The sequence below is a fragment of the Kryptolebias marmoratus genome, linkage group LG4 (genome assembly GCF_001649575.2).
Source record: "Kryptolebias marmoratus isolate JLee-2015 linkage group LG4, ASM164957v2, whole genome shotgun sequence".
Taxonomy (NCBI): Eukaryota; Metazoa; Chordata; class Actinopteri; order Cyprinodontiformes; family Rivulidae; genus Kryptolebias; species Kryptolebias marmoratus.
In genome coordinates this window covers 14,301,397-14,315,851 of record NC_051433.1, presented here as the reverse complement: position 1 = coordinate 14,315,851, position 14,455 = coordinate 14,301,397, and the positions used below count along the sequence as shown (strand labels likewise).

The 14,455-nt window shown below is 42.1% G+C and overlaps 1 protein-coding gene across 1 annotated transcript; it reads left to right on the top strand.

The window, feature by feature from the left end:
* Positions 1-545: 545 nt before the first annotated feature.
* fancd2 (FA complementation group D2) lies at positions 546-14,324 on the top strand. The gene is made up of 44 exons (XM_017415751.3): positions 546-761; positions 946-1,006; positions 1,458-1,592; positions 1,669-1,736; positions 1,827-1,933; positions 2,029-2,089; positions 2,237-2,289; positions 2,388-2,466; positions 2,610-2,734; positions 2,818-2,905; positions 2,995-3,099; positions 3,223-3,323; positions 3,410-3,524; positions 4,111-4,146; positions 4,594-4,740; positions 4,828-4,962; positions 5,043-5,174; positions 5,254-5,361; positions 5,453-5,562; positions 5,645-5,699; positions 5,848-5,967; positions 6,047-6,120; positions 6,888-7,025; positions 7,166-7,266; positions 7,370-7,485; positions 7,554-7,662; positions 7,741-7,839; positions 7,919-8,013; positions 8,090-8,245; positions 8,331-8,447; positions 8,719-8,847; positions 8,941-9,059; positions 9,189-9,299; positions 9,613-9,743; positions 9,826-9,925; positions 10,200-10,322; positions 11,093-11,186; positions 11,277-11,348; positions 11,565-11,603; positions 11,678-11,752; positions 11,968-12,042; positions 12,198-12,344; positions 12,424-12,528; positions 13,068-14,324. The coding sequence occupies exons 2-44, from the start codon at positions 946-948 to the stop codon at positions 13,152-13,154; spliced, it is 4,353 nt and encodes a 1,450-aa protein (XP_017271240.1). The 5' UTR covers positions 546-761; the 3' UTR covers positions 13,155-14,324.
* The last annotated feature ends 131 nt before the right edge of the window (positions 14,325-14,455 follow it).

The following is a 14,455-nucleotide window of genomic DNA, read 5'->3' as shown; positions in this document are numbered from 1 at the left end:
ACCTATAAGTTTTCACTAAGCAAATTCTATTGTTTATGTTGTGTAGGACACATTCCTCTGTTTCGAATGAAAAGTGTCTCCCATTGTGGAAAAATGTGCATGAGATGTGTATTCCATTTTTATTGAAGTACAAAGAAAAAAGGTAAAAAGCTCTACCATTTGTTGTTATTTTTAATTTAAACTTTTAGACTATTTATGTCTACTTGTATTGTTACATTTACATTATTTATCATTTGATTAATTTATCTTTTTTAATAAAATAGTTGTATAGAAAAGGGTCGGAATGTTTAAAAAGCTCTAGAAGACAAAGCAAAATTCAAGAAAATAGACTTATCTTGATCAAGTGTACTCTTTGATGTAGATGGGCAAGAGAGGTTGCATGTTTCTGTCTGCGGCGTATACCGGAGGAGGGCGGTTCGTGACGAATAAAGGTAGAGCTTTAACCCCGCCTGCTAATAGCTGAAATAGTTATAAAACACGCGCTCTAATGTTCAAGCGCTGAAGTTAAAAAGGTTGTTGTTTTCAATCTTTGTATAGAGCGGTCAACTGAACTATATTAGCACAGCACACAGTTTAGTTAAGAAAGTATGTGGTAAGTTACTAGTATCGCTATTTTTAACAAAATAAACGTCTTTGTTTCTTTGTTGCTAAACTGAGTAGGAGGAGCTAGCAGTGACGTCAGCAACGTGCAGCGCACATTGGCGCGAGAGTTTGTTTTGTAACTTCGGCCATCTGGGAGCTCGACTGCTTGAAGAAAAAAAGTACGTTTCTTTATTATTATTCTGAATGATTCTGTCAGCTGACAACACCACTTAAATGGAACGAAGCGGACATTAAATTTACACTGAACGGCGTAGAGGGCTGTTAGCCGCCGTGTTTTTGTGGTTCTGACGATGCTAGTTTTATGTGTAGCTTTGAACGCGTCTCTCCTTTATATTTTACTAGATGATGCGCAAAAAGCGACGCTCTTCTGTAGAGAAAGGAGAAGGAGCAACTACAACCACCAGTAAGTTAACTGGAGACCCACAACTCAGACCCAGCTAGGTTTTTATTTTTTCAAGCTAACAGTGGTGTCCACTCCTGGTCCTGGAGGACCACTGTCCTGCATGTTTTAGATGTTTCCCTGCTCTTCAGCAGGTCTTCTAGCTCTTCAGAAGCCTGTTAATCACTCAGTCATTCAAATCAGGTGTGTCACAGCAGAGAAACACCTAAAACATGCAGGACAGTGGCCCTCCAGGAGCAGGATTGGACACCACTGAGCTAACCCAGCTATAAGCTTAATAAACTGTGAAGTCTAACATCTGTATAAACATTTAACTTTGGGAGTGAGGTGGAATCTGTTCCTGGAACATTTCCTACTATGAGCATGTTTTACTGTTTTCTTTGCTATTTATGCATCTGTGTTTCTAACCGCAGTTTTTATATGTAAGCCGTGTTGCTTTCTGTTGTGTTTTCAGAAGCAAAGCGGAGTCGAAACGCCGGCCGCCAGCCTAAAGAGGCTGTTCCCGAGGAAACCCATCAAAGTGTTTTTGGCGCGTTCGTGAGAGAGGCAGGTGTCGCCTTGAGGAGCGACGGCACATCCAACGAGATTGGTAAAGCCGCGCTCCGACAGCACGCTCGGTCGGTGAATGAAGTCGGATGTTCACTTGTGGTGTTTTCCTCTCCAAGCTGTCGACCAGGTCGTTTTCCAGAAGCGGATACAGCAGCAGCTACAGAAGAGCCCCAGGTATCCTGCTGTGAGTATCGACTCGCGCTTAACCCCGGGAGCTTCACTTTGATTTAAGCACATTTGTTGTTGACGTGGCTCGTGCTTTGATTGCGTTTAGATCCTACAGGAGTTCATCACTGGGCTGGAGACCTACATTGAGAATCCTGACAGGTTTAGGAGCTGCCTCCTGCCATGTCTTCCACAGCTGTCCGATGGAGACTCCAGGTAATAAGAATTAATTCATAAGAACACTCATATTAGCCCATGTTATCTGCTGTCACAACAGACTGATGAAGTTTTTTATTTTGTCTCTGCTGCAGTTCTGTTAGCTCGTTCCAGGAAAGCCTGCTGCGGATGTTACTGGGCATCGAGACGCTGCAGGTCTGATTTATCACTTTTGATATAAAAGAAACGTTTAAAACACAACAGCAGTTTATTTACAAACATATCTTACAGTAATATGAGTACTCTCTTCTATAAGATGTGCTCTATGCTGACAAATACTCGATCACTTATGTTTTCCTGCAGACTTTCATCATCAACACTTTGCTTGAGAAACTCCCTGAGTTCATGCTTGAAGGGTCAGTATTTTCTTTTATTTTTTTACAATCTTTAAACAGTTTTCCATGTAATTTCTATTATTATTTTCTCTTATTATAAATCTATTTGCATCTCATAGCACTGCTGATGGAGGACCCAGTATTCCACGCATGATTATTAACCAGCTCAAATGGTTAGACAGAGTAGTGGACACCAAGGTAATATCTGTGTCCTGATCTTTTCTCTGTCACACTCATTGTGGCTATTAAATGTTTGTGCAGATTTGGTCTGCAGTCATGTTTGTTTTGTTTTTTCCTGTGTAGATAATGATACATTTGTGTATTTCTGCCTCCTCTCGCAGGAGCTGTCGGAGAAGCTGATGGAGGTGGTGTCAGTAGCGCCGGTGGACGTCCAGCGGGACGTCATTACCAGCTTGCCTGAGATACTGGAAGACTCCCAGCACAATGATATCGCCAGGCAGCTCAAGTATGTACCACGAAACCTCTGTTCTTGTTCCGTAGTTTTCGCAGTCAGTTTGGTTTTAACGTTTTCCGCGCCGCTCCCTGTAGCTCATTACTCCAGGAGAACACCCAGCTGACAGTTCCCGTCCTGGATGCGCTCTCCAGTCTCAACCTGACTTCCTCTTTGCTGTCAGAGGTGCAGTTTTAGTCCACGAATGCGCAAACACTCATATGCACACACACACGGGTCGCTGAGCTGTGACCAGCTGCCGCCTGCTGTTTCAGGTCCGAGAAGCCGTCATGGCCACGCTCGCCGCCGTACAACTAGAAGACCTTCCTGTGGTGGTCAAGTTCATCCTGCACTCTGTCTCAGCCTCTGATGCTTATGAGGTTAGATTTCTTCTCGTTTCCTTCACATTTCACACTTCTAAAATAACATGCCGTACACACACAGCAGCACGTCCTTAGGTTTTGTTGTATTTGAACGTCTGGCACACGATTCTCTGCGCGCAGGTGGTGTGTAGCCTCCGCAAGAAATTAGAGCTGGAGCAGTGTGTTCTGCCTCCCGTGCTGCAGGCCTCTCAGAGTCGCATGAAGAACAAAGGAGCAGCAGCGTAAGGGCACAGGCTGACTCCGGCTCGCTTTTTTGGAGAAGGTTGAAAAGTTCTTGAGGATTTTTGTTTTTTCTTTTTTCTTTTAGCAAGTCTGCTTCTGAACCCGCGGCTGGCAGCAGTCAGGACAGTGTTACGTTGATACTCGACTGCATCAAGTCAGCCGTGCGCTTCCAGAAAACCATTTCTGAGGCTTGGCTTAAGGTTTGTTTTTTAACGTCAGAGTTATTTATAGAGCACATTTTAAAAACAACCAAAATTAATCCAAGTTCTTTGCAGTTTTGTCAAACAACTTTAAATGCATTTTTTAAATATATGAAAGTCAGAGAATACAAAATAGAATAAAAACATCAATATAGATAAATCTGTTAAAGTCTCCAAAAGGAAAAAAATGAATGTTCAGAAAAATGTTTTCTTAATAGATTTAATGCAGTTTTGTTTCAGATTCTTTAAATCTTTTACTGAAATTATTTAATATTAGATAAATAATAATAACAAAATACTTTGTGTGTGTTTTAGTTAACATATTTCTATGCATCTCAGTCTAGTTTGACCAAATTTAACAGCTTTTTTAACAAGCTGCTGGTTTTAATTGCAAAATTCAATCTATTTTTAAAAAGTTTTTTTTTTATTTGTCTTTCTGAAATCTTTAAGATTTGTAGATTATTTTGTTTTATATTAATGCTTTACAAGTGTTTATTTTTTTTAAGGACTAGATATTTTTTTTCTTTTGCTTTTAGTGTGGTTATTCTAATTTTATTTCATTTATTTTTATGTTTTTACTTTTCAGGCAATAGAGTCTGTGGATGAAGAGGAAGACCATAAGGTGGGTTGGAAGAACTTCTCCGGGTGATTTTTGGCTCCATTCTGGTACGAGCGATGTTGATTAACGCAGAAAAGACCTGCTGAGGTGGAAAAGTGAGGCGTCATGATCCTCAGTGGTTTGGTTGCAGTGACCCAGAGAAAACTGTTGGAGCCCGGATGTCCACCGTTATTATGAAAACACATTTATCTGTTTGTTGTTTTTACAATCCTGTGCTGCATGTGCCTCAGAGATAACTAGATTAAGATATTATTTCCTCAGGTAGAGATATCCAGACTGTTCAAACCACGTGAAACCCGAAGTATAACTGCTCAAAATAATTTCTCATCATGAAGCAAAAAAATTAGGTTTAAATAGTCTTTACTGTAATATGAACAAACGTACAGTTTTAATAGTTCATGTTATCCACAGAAAAGTTTGGGTTCATGCAAACAAACCTCTCCGTGTCAGGTTCTAGATCTGCTGGTTCTGTTCATCCTCCACTCCACCAACGCCAACCAGAGCCGACGGGGTGCAGAGAGAGTCCTGAAGCTCAAAGTGAGAACCGGACTCCTCCCGGAGGCTCTGCTGCAGAAAGCCTTCAGGGACTACTCTCAGGTGGCTGTAAACACAGGGGCTTCAGCGGAGCAGCATCAGCACCGTGAGCTGTAACCACACTGATGCGTTGTATTCATTGTGCCGCAGGTGATGCGAGGGTACTTCCCCTCCATCTTGGCTCTCGCTCAGAGTTTGTTGCGCTCTCCAGACCCGTGCGTGGTGCCTTTCGGCGGGCGCATGTACCGACACTCGTTCACCGCATTTGACTCCTACTGCCAACAGGTGGGGGTGGGATTTATATCACTCCTGTGATTCTCATTTAAAACGCTGAAAGTGATTCTAACTCTGTTGCTGTATTGCAGGAGGTTGTGGGATCTCTGGTGACCCACGTGTGCAGCGGTGTGGGTGGGGAGGTGGACATGGCTCTGGACTTGCTCTGTGCTCTGGTTGAGGAAAAACCCTCAGAAATGGCTCTTTATGCTGTTTTTGTTAAGGTAACGAGCTGATTCAGATGATTTGTAGCCGCTCGTGCGTATAAGTTCAGTTTATGACCGGCGTGGACGTTCCTCACAGGGTATCCTGGACTACATGGACAACCTCACACCCCAGCAGATCCGCAAACTCTTCCATCTTCTGAGCAAACTGGCATTTGGGCAGCAACAGCAAGGGTCTCACATCCAGGTGCAGAGTCGCACATTCAGAAATGCTTGTCTGCCTTCTGTTTTTGTCCTTTCCTTATTAGCCGTCGTCCTCGTTCTGTCTCTCCCTGCAGGACGACATGCACATAGTGATCCGCAAGCAGCTCTCCAGCACTGTGCCCAAATACAAGCGGATAGGCATCATTGGTGCTGTGATGATTGTAGGCAGCATGGGAGCCCTTAGGTGACGGATGTTTCTCAGAATTTTGACATTTATTTGGGATCATTTCGTGTCTCATTCTGCTCCGTCTTCCCCTCCATCCCAGGCCTAAAGGGAAGGAATCACAGAACGGCTCCTTGTCTCAGGAAACACTCAGACAGGTATTTATCAGACAATAAAATATTAAAAGAAACTCTTAATTTGTTGATAGATTTGCCTTTTCAGCTAGGGTTTTTTTTTCTGTCTGATAAAAATGTAGTTCTAGCTGCGTTCAGAGAGTTAACGTTGGTGTGTGATGCCTGCTCGCAGGTCACAGCTATGTTAGAGCTGGTGAAGTCGAGCAGCGACAGCTCCCCTGAGGCCGCAGCTCTGTACTACGACGAGCTGGCCAACCTGATGTGGAGCTCCGCTCTGGACCCACAGGTGCAGGTGAGGCTCTGAGCAGCTCGTACTCGCAGTCTTTGGCAAAGTGAAACTGTGTGATGACTCAGCACTCGCTGTCTTTCAGGAAATGGTTGGAATGAGTGTTCTGGATGACTTCCAGGATGACTTTGTGGTGGACCTTGGGCCAGATATTACAGGGTTGGTGTTTGGAAAAACTAGTGTGTTTAAAAATGACCCATTTAAGTTTGTAAATCAGCAAATATGTGTTCATATAATTATTCTGATTAGAACCAAAATGTTATCTGAACTTGTCAGACCTTATTCAGATTCTAGATATCTTAGATCTTCTGAACAGCTCCTTTTTAGATAGTCTAGATCGGTCATTAAGAGAAATTTCTGCCTTTTTCCCAAAGCAGTGGAACAATCTTCTACATTTATTCAAGTGTGCTCCCTCTGTTGAAGCTTTTAAAACACAGCTTAAGACACATTGATTTCCTCTAGCTTTTAATTACAATTAATGGTTTGGCTTAAGTGATTTTGCCTTTTAACTTGCTTTTGTATCCTATGTTTTATCATTTTTCTGTTTCAGTTATTTTATATTTTTGGCTATTTCTGTCTTTGTTTTAATTGTTTGATGATTTTGTACAGCAATGTGGTGCACTTGGGTTGTTTAAAATGTGCTCTACAAATTATGATGATTTGATTTTTCTAAGATCTCGAACAAAAAAATAATCCAAATTGTTCTCTTTTTTTTGTGCCATGTTTTCCAAAACGCCCTCGTGTCACCATCACATGTTCACAGGGTTGCATTTTCCCGTTATTCAGATAATCGTAAAGTTTCCACCAGTTCCTCTCGATGTGATTGCACATTCTTTCTCACTGAGCTGGATCGGATAAGTCTCATCCGTCTGGGGAGTTTGCATGAAGCATTTGGTCCAGCAAGTGATTCCGCTTGTTTGTTTCAGTTCCTTCCCCCTTCCAGCCCGTGTGATGTACAACCTGGATGAGGAGGAGAGTCAGGGGTGCATCGCCATCAACCTGCTGCCTCTGTTGGCCAAAGAAACCCAAAATAAAGGAGAGCAGCAAACCAAGAAGCCACAGAAGTCAGTGACTCAACTCAGACCACCTCCAGCCAGTTCTGATGACTGACAGCACATTTAAATAAACTGCTTCATTCTGACCCGAGCTGCAGATATGAATGTCGTCTCTTAATATTTTGTATTTGTTTTCCATCTTTTCTCAGGCAAGTGTCTCCTCTGTGTTTATCTCCATTTTTCCGCCTCCTGAGGCTTTGTGAGGAGAAGCGGCATCAGGGAGATCTGGATGAGATTGATGCCCTTTTGGGTGAGAAAAAGGAGGAAGAAGTAACTAATTTAGTTTATTATCTACGTGTTTAGTGGCCTTTAAAGCGATGCATGTCCTTGTGTTTACATCTGGCCCATCACAGGGTGCCCACTGATCCTGACAAACATGGATGTCGTGGAGAAAGTCGAGAGCCTGTCTAAAACTGAGCGGGAGTTCCTCTGCTCTCTGCTCTTTCACACCATCAACTGGTTCAGAGAGGTAACTACGCATTGATGCAGCTGTTTAATGAAAGAATTGGGCGACTGAAGTTGTGTTTTGTTCCACAGGTTGTAAATGCGTTCTGTAGACAAAAAGAAACGGAGATGAAGATGAAAGTCATGACTCGTCTGCAGAACATCACTTATCTGCAGACGCTGTTGGACAGGGCGCTTGCAGGTGCGCTCTAGTTTCAGTCTTGAACCTCTCCTTCATGCCACACGGTGCCAGTTTTACTCGGATGATTTCCCCTTTTAGGAACTCCTGGCTACGTTCCACCCGTTTCCAGCTTTGATGGAGAAAGCCCGGATGGGATCGCACTGAGTTTTACTGTTCCTGCGAATAAAACTAAGAAGGGTAACTACTAATATCTGTTACTTCACATTGTGTTGTTACTCCCCCCCCCTCTTAGTTTAACTCATGTGTGTCGTTTAAGATGGCGCAGGAAGGAAGAGGAAGGCTCCTGGTAAGAACTCATTAGAAGGAACTTCTCAGTCCGAGGAGGCGACTGAAGCAGATGAAACTCAGCAGGTATAATGTCCGCCTTTCACATGATTCGGTTTAAAGCATGTAAATGTGTGTAACATAAACTAAGATCTTCTAATAGGAGCAGCCAGAAAAGGAGAAAGAAAAAGAGGCGCGTCCGGGCGTCAGTTTGACCGCCTACAGGCCGTTTTTCAGAGAGCTGGACCTGGAGGCGCTCGGGGTTCTGCAGTGCGGTTTGCTGTCGCGCTCGCTGCTGGACTCGGAGCTTCACACCAAGGTGGAATTATAAATCGGCGAATTCAAACCTGTTTGGCTGTGTTGCATTCCCCACATATATAAAATTTGATATTTAACTTTCTAAGGTGCGAGAGGATGTGCTGCTGGGTCCCGGTGAGCTCGTCTTCCTGCTGGAGGATATGCTTCACAAACTGGAGTTCAGTCTTACAGCTGCCCCTGCCAGGAGAGCCCCTTTCCTCAAGGTACAGGAAAAGAGCAAATATACTGTATATACAGAATAATAACTATAAGAGGTATAATAATAATCTGCTAGTTTTTTTACAAGGTGTAGCATTTGCAAAGAGAATTTGAAGGAACTGCTCGACCAAAATGTGCTTTTATACTGTAGCAACTAAATGAAACTAATGCACTTCCTAACATTAAAATCCCTGTGTACATGCAGGTTACTTAAACTTGAGTTCACCTGCTAATAAGGCTGTGGTGTGTAACCTAATTAAAGATGTTTTTCTTTAGGCCAAAGCTGATAAAAGCGTAGGTTTCTCCCACCTCCAGCAGAGGAGCACCGAAGACATCACCTCCTATTGCATTCAGCTGCTGCCTGCCCTCTGCACGCACCTGGAGAACTGCCACAACCATTTCCAGGTACACAGTTGCTGGATTTGAACAGAAAAAAGTGACCCTTTTTTCTAAGCCTTGAACAGTCTCGTCATGATCTGTGCATGTGCAAAATCGTAGGCGCTGCTGTCGGAGAACAACGGAGTGGTGGACGGGCCGGCTACAGATGTGCAGGAGCATCAGTTCATGTCTTCAGGCTACCAGCTGCTCCTGCAGGTCCTGAACACGACCTTCAGCTGGTGAGTAAAGAGGACCCGTGTCCTGCTGGAATTAAAGTTACAGCCTTTGGAAATATCAGCCTGTTTCTTGCTTATGTTGTTTTTATTCCCCCCACATTTCTTTCTGTATTGTTTGTGTGAATCTGTAAGGTCTGGATTCAGTCAGCCGGGACAGAGAAACTTACTGAAGAAGGCTTTGGGAGTTTTAGCCGGACGACTTAAAGAAGGAGGTCCTGAGCTGACCCTGGAGCAGCTTGTGAAGTGAGTGATGAGTTTCTGACTGAACTAGGATCCATTTTTGTCTATGATTAAATTTATCTGTTTTTAAAGGATTCATCTTTTGTGGCTCTGAATGCTACAAATTAAAATAACGAACAGCAGCTTGGTACGGTAAATATATTTCTAAGTAGAGCTGCAGTAAATAGTTATAGGACGCATGTACAGCTGATCCAACATGAAAAAAAAAAGAGCATGTACAGGTTGAACAAGTGGAGTCCTAGTTTTAAATTGTAAGTTCGTTGCTTTGATTTATGTCTGTGTGGTGGCTAATGTTGTTTTCACCTGTTTTCCTCAGACATAGCTTTGAGTACCTGCTGAACTTCCGCAGCACCATGCCAAGCCTCGGCGCAGCTCTGTGTCTCTCCCAGCTGCTGTCCACGGTGTCGGAGAAAGGAGGAAATCCAGCCGACTACAGGGAGCAGACTGGTCAGATCGCTAACCTTATTCCAGTCCTCTGATCAAATATCCAGTCGAGTATGATGATAATGAGATCAACTTTGCTTCTCAGCTTTCCTCGCTCGTCATTTCCTGAGCCAAGTCTGGGTGACGGCGAGCGGCGAGAAGGAGAGGGGGAGCAAATTCAACGAGGCTCTTCACACTCTCCTGAGGTCTGTGTGTCAAAAACAATGCTCAGGAGAAGTCAAACAATAATTTACGCTACACAGAGATCCACTTTTGTCTTTTTGTGTTTTGCTTTCCAAGACTGTTGTTTATGGTTCTGTTGTTGGTGTAATTTTCATGCCAGCAAATAGCAAACAATAATTTGTTTGGCACTTCAAACAGGCTCTTAACACAATAACCTCAGCAGAATAATGTTAAACTTCGAGGTAAAACTAACTTTTGTAGTGATGCTCTCTCTGTGGTCCTTTTCTCTGTCTCCAGCATCTACCTGGAGCACGTTGATGATGTTCTGAAGGCAGTGGAGGAAATAGCTGGAAAAGGAATCCCTGAGCTGCTTAATGCATCCAAAGAGGAGAGCGCTGCATCCTGGCCCACTCTGAACAGGTAGACCCTTCAGCTTCAACCATTTCCCACAAGCTTTGACTAAAATCAGTCTACTTTGGTTTTAGCTGAGAACATACCTCATACCTATAATCTGTAGGGGTGTAATGGTAAACCTAAGTCAAGGTTTGGTATGAGGGTCTTGGTTCAATACGGTACAGTATAACATAGAAAAAAAAAAGCCAAATGGCGTTTTTTTTTTTTTTTACAAAAACTCCAAACTCCAAAGCAGTGACAAAAACACCCTCTTTATAATATGGCTTGTACTTGACTTGGCTTCTACTTTGAGCATTTGAAATGTAACAAAAACCTATTTGTCTCGTGAATACCACCTTAGCGTCACATGTAAAAACTCTTCCATGACTGAACAACTGACTTTTTCTACAATAAAACATTAAAACAAACAATTCCTTGTTCCCATTCCAGCTGGACATGTGTTTGCTTCTGCGTATTATTCGGAACCAGCCATGCTTTGTTTGGTGTAGAGTGTTTAGATAGCGTCTTTCAATGCTTCTTTCTGTCAGGGCTGTTAGAAAGATGCACTTAAACAAAACCTGTGCCCGCTCTGGGAGCTGTGGTCACCTGTGACTGATGTATTCACTGCACCCATTCAAAACATTTGTACCGGACCGCCACAGTAGGAACATATGTACCGTTACACCCCTGATAATGTGCAACAATAATCAGTTTATTAGCCGTCACTGTCAAACCTGTGTGTGCCCAGCTGTGGGATTATCGTGACATCCGCTCTCCTTCTTCCTCCCTGTCTGCAGACAGACGTTCCTGGTGTTTTATAAAGTGATGATGGCGGAGTTGGAGAAGGCTGCCAGAAAGATTCCTGCTGGCAAAATGAGTGACAACTCTGAGGTCAGAGGCTCGATATAACTGTCTATTCTCCTGTTTGAAATATTTATTAGTGACTCGATGACCAAGACTTCAGAACGTGTCCAATTTCAGGCTCAAAGTGAGAAACTGCTGACTTGGAACTTGGCTGTCAGAGACTTTCACATCCTGGTCAACCTAGTGAAGGTACATCCTCTGTTGTTATGGTCATGAAGCTGGAAATGTGTAGCAACTTACTCTATTGAGAGAAACTGTTTTAGGGATTTATATAACTTTTAGATCAAATTATTATTTGCCATGCTGACTGAAATCTTATTCAGTCTAAATCTTCTCATCATTTAATTGTATTGAGAAAAAATGTTCTTGTCATCTGTCTGCGTTTGCTTTTGGATCTTATTGCAGGTGTTTGATTCCAGGCCAGTACTTAACGTATGCTTAAAGGTGAGCCGATCCAAGAACTTGCTTTCAGCTGTAACTTTTATGACCGTGCTAACAAATATGGTTGTTGTTACTAGTATGGACGACTTTTTCTGGAGTCCTTCCTGAAGTTGGGAATGCCACTACTAGACTTCAGTTTCAAAAAGCACAAGGTACAGTATGACTACAGAGCAAAGGTCCATGTTTTGTTCATAGAACTTGCAGGAAGAAATGTATGAAAACAAAATGGATTTATCCCGGGAGTGCACAATATTGCTCATGAGTTGGCACTAAAGCACAGCAGAACACAAAATAGCGTCTTATTGCAGCTAATCCTAATGATGATTTGTCTAAGATTTGACTGTGTGGATTAAATCGTCTCTTTAAGGAGGATGTCCAGAGCTTACTGAAGACCTTCCAGCTCAGCACCCGGCAGCTACACCACATGTGTGGCCATTCCAAGGTACCAGCAGATATACGTTTTTGTTTGTGTGCCCTGATGCTGTATGTGCTAATCGAGAAGCAAAAAAAACCCCATTCGCATTGACTCGGGAGAAAAAAAAAAAGAATCTAGGCAAGAGGTTTCTGTCTACAAGTAACCTTGTGTTGGTTTCTCAGATCCACCAGGATACCAGCTTGACGAACCACGTGCCAGGGTTGAAGAAGAGCCTGGAGCTGTTTGTGTACAGAGTGAAGGCCATGCTGATGCTCAACAACTGCCAGGAGGCCTTTTGGATGGGGAACCTGAAGAATCGGAACCTGAAGGTAACACCAGTTCGAGTATTTCAGTCTGTCAGCTCAGCTTGAAATATGGATTTGCAAAAACTCATGTGCGGCCTTGCAGGGTGAGGAGATTCTTTCTCAGAGGTCACAGGGAAGTGATGATGATGATGATGGAGAAGAGGAGAACCAGGGGTTACCACCACAGCGGGAAGAGTCAGAGGATGAGGTATTTCCTCAAGAAACAGGCTTAACTAAAGCATGATTTAAGCATGAACAGGCCTGTTGTAATGCTTGTTTTTTTCTAATCAACTTATGTGGGTATTCAATTAGAGTAGTTAGGATCAAGAAGCAAAATTTTATCACATTGTAAATGAAAATGTACTTAAAAACTATATTTTTTTAATATAATTTTTGCTCACACTAGTCACTTTGTCTTTAGTAATTAGTTTAGGATTATTGTGAGGACTTGATTTTAAACATCTAACTAGGGATATTCAATAAAAATATACACAATAGTCACAGAATGAGCCAGAAAGACTCCGTCCACTTGGTGAACTTTGAATCCTTCATGCTGTAGAGACTGTAGAGAGCAACTTTTTATTTATTTATTTAACAATATTTCTGCAGTTTCTAATGATTTGGCTCATAGTATCAGGAAAACAATCTGACATAGAGTAAATCCCAGAAACATGAGTTCAGACTTCAAAGAGCTGCAGAACTTAAACTGCAGGATTTTTTAACACGTGTTTTTGTGGTTTCCTGCAGGACCGGGACAGTGACTCTGAGGGAATTCCCAGGAATAAACGAAACAAAAACATGGATGAAAATGAAAGCACGGATGACTCAGAGTAATCCTGAAAACCATTTGATCTCTACATTTTTACTCACTTTTGCTTTCAGTTAAAATCTAATATAAAGTTAGCCCACTGAAGGTTTTTGGGCAGTTTAAGTGGCTTTAATTGCACTTTCTACAGAAATACAATACTTGTTAACAATTGACCTGGAAGAGCTCATCTGTAAACACAAAATTTATTGTAGTTTGGGTACCTTTTTATGAATGTGGCGATAACATTTCAGGCACTGAGAAAAATGAATGCAGTGTATTTATACATGCAATGAGTAAAATGTGCCTAATAATTGTGCATTGTCATTTAATGTTTGTTTAAAATAAAATAGTTTAAATGTACTTTTATAGCACCTTTCTAGCCAACTAGGTCACTGCAAGCGCTTTACATCACAATCTGGGCCCTCACTTACTTATCTACACACATTCATTCATACGGCACCAAATCTCTACAAAGAGAATCTGAATAAATCATTCTGTAGTCTAATCAGTGCTTTAAACTCCATTCATACACCGATGGGGCACACATCTGACGCAATGAAAGCTTCAGTGTCTCGCCCAGAGACTTTGACATGTGACTCCTGCCAGGAATCAAACCTCCAACTCTCTCATTGGAGGACGACTGCTCTAACCACTGAGCCACAGCCGCCCATAATTATTGGGCATAATTAGAGCTGACCTACTTGACTTTGTAAGGGGAAAATTCTATTCATGACGGCATTAATGTCATGTTCCAAGCTGTTTTGGACCCCAAAGCTGTCATTTCTAAGCAAATAGTACCAAAAATAATTCTTTTAGTCAAAAACTCTTACTGGTATAAATTGAAAATGTACTGTAGGGCTGCTTTGTTGCTATATAACATTTGATCTATTAGAAGCTTCACTGTCTGACGGTTGTGTTACTCATCAACTTGTGCTCGTAGATTTCTCTCCATTTTGGTTAAATAATAAATTCAGCTTTAAAACTAAAAGCAGGAATTCAACATGTTAGGTGTCAACTCACACATTTTCAATCTGTAGTAAGTGGCCCTCAGAACTACAAATCTATCCCATGTACACAAATCAGATCCATCAGAGTCTGCTTGTTTTCTTTATTTCTCAAAAAATAAAATGATTTCACACATTTTCAGATTGTTTAAAACTCGATGTCAACTATTGAACCAAATCACTAATGTATGATTAAAACCTTTTAATAAAAGTTTAAGTGCGGGAATCAGTACACGAGTACAGAAAGGTTGTAATGAGCGGAGAAAGTGTCCTCAGTTTGCTTCTGAACACCTGGAAGAAACCATAATGAAGAGAGGGGTGGG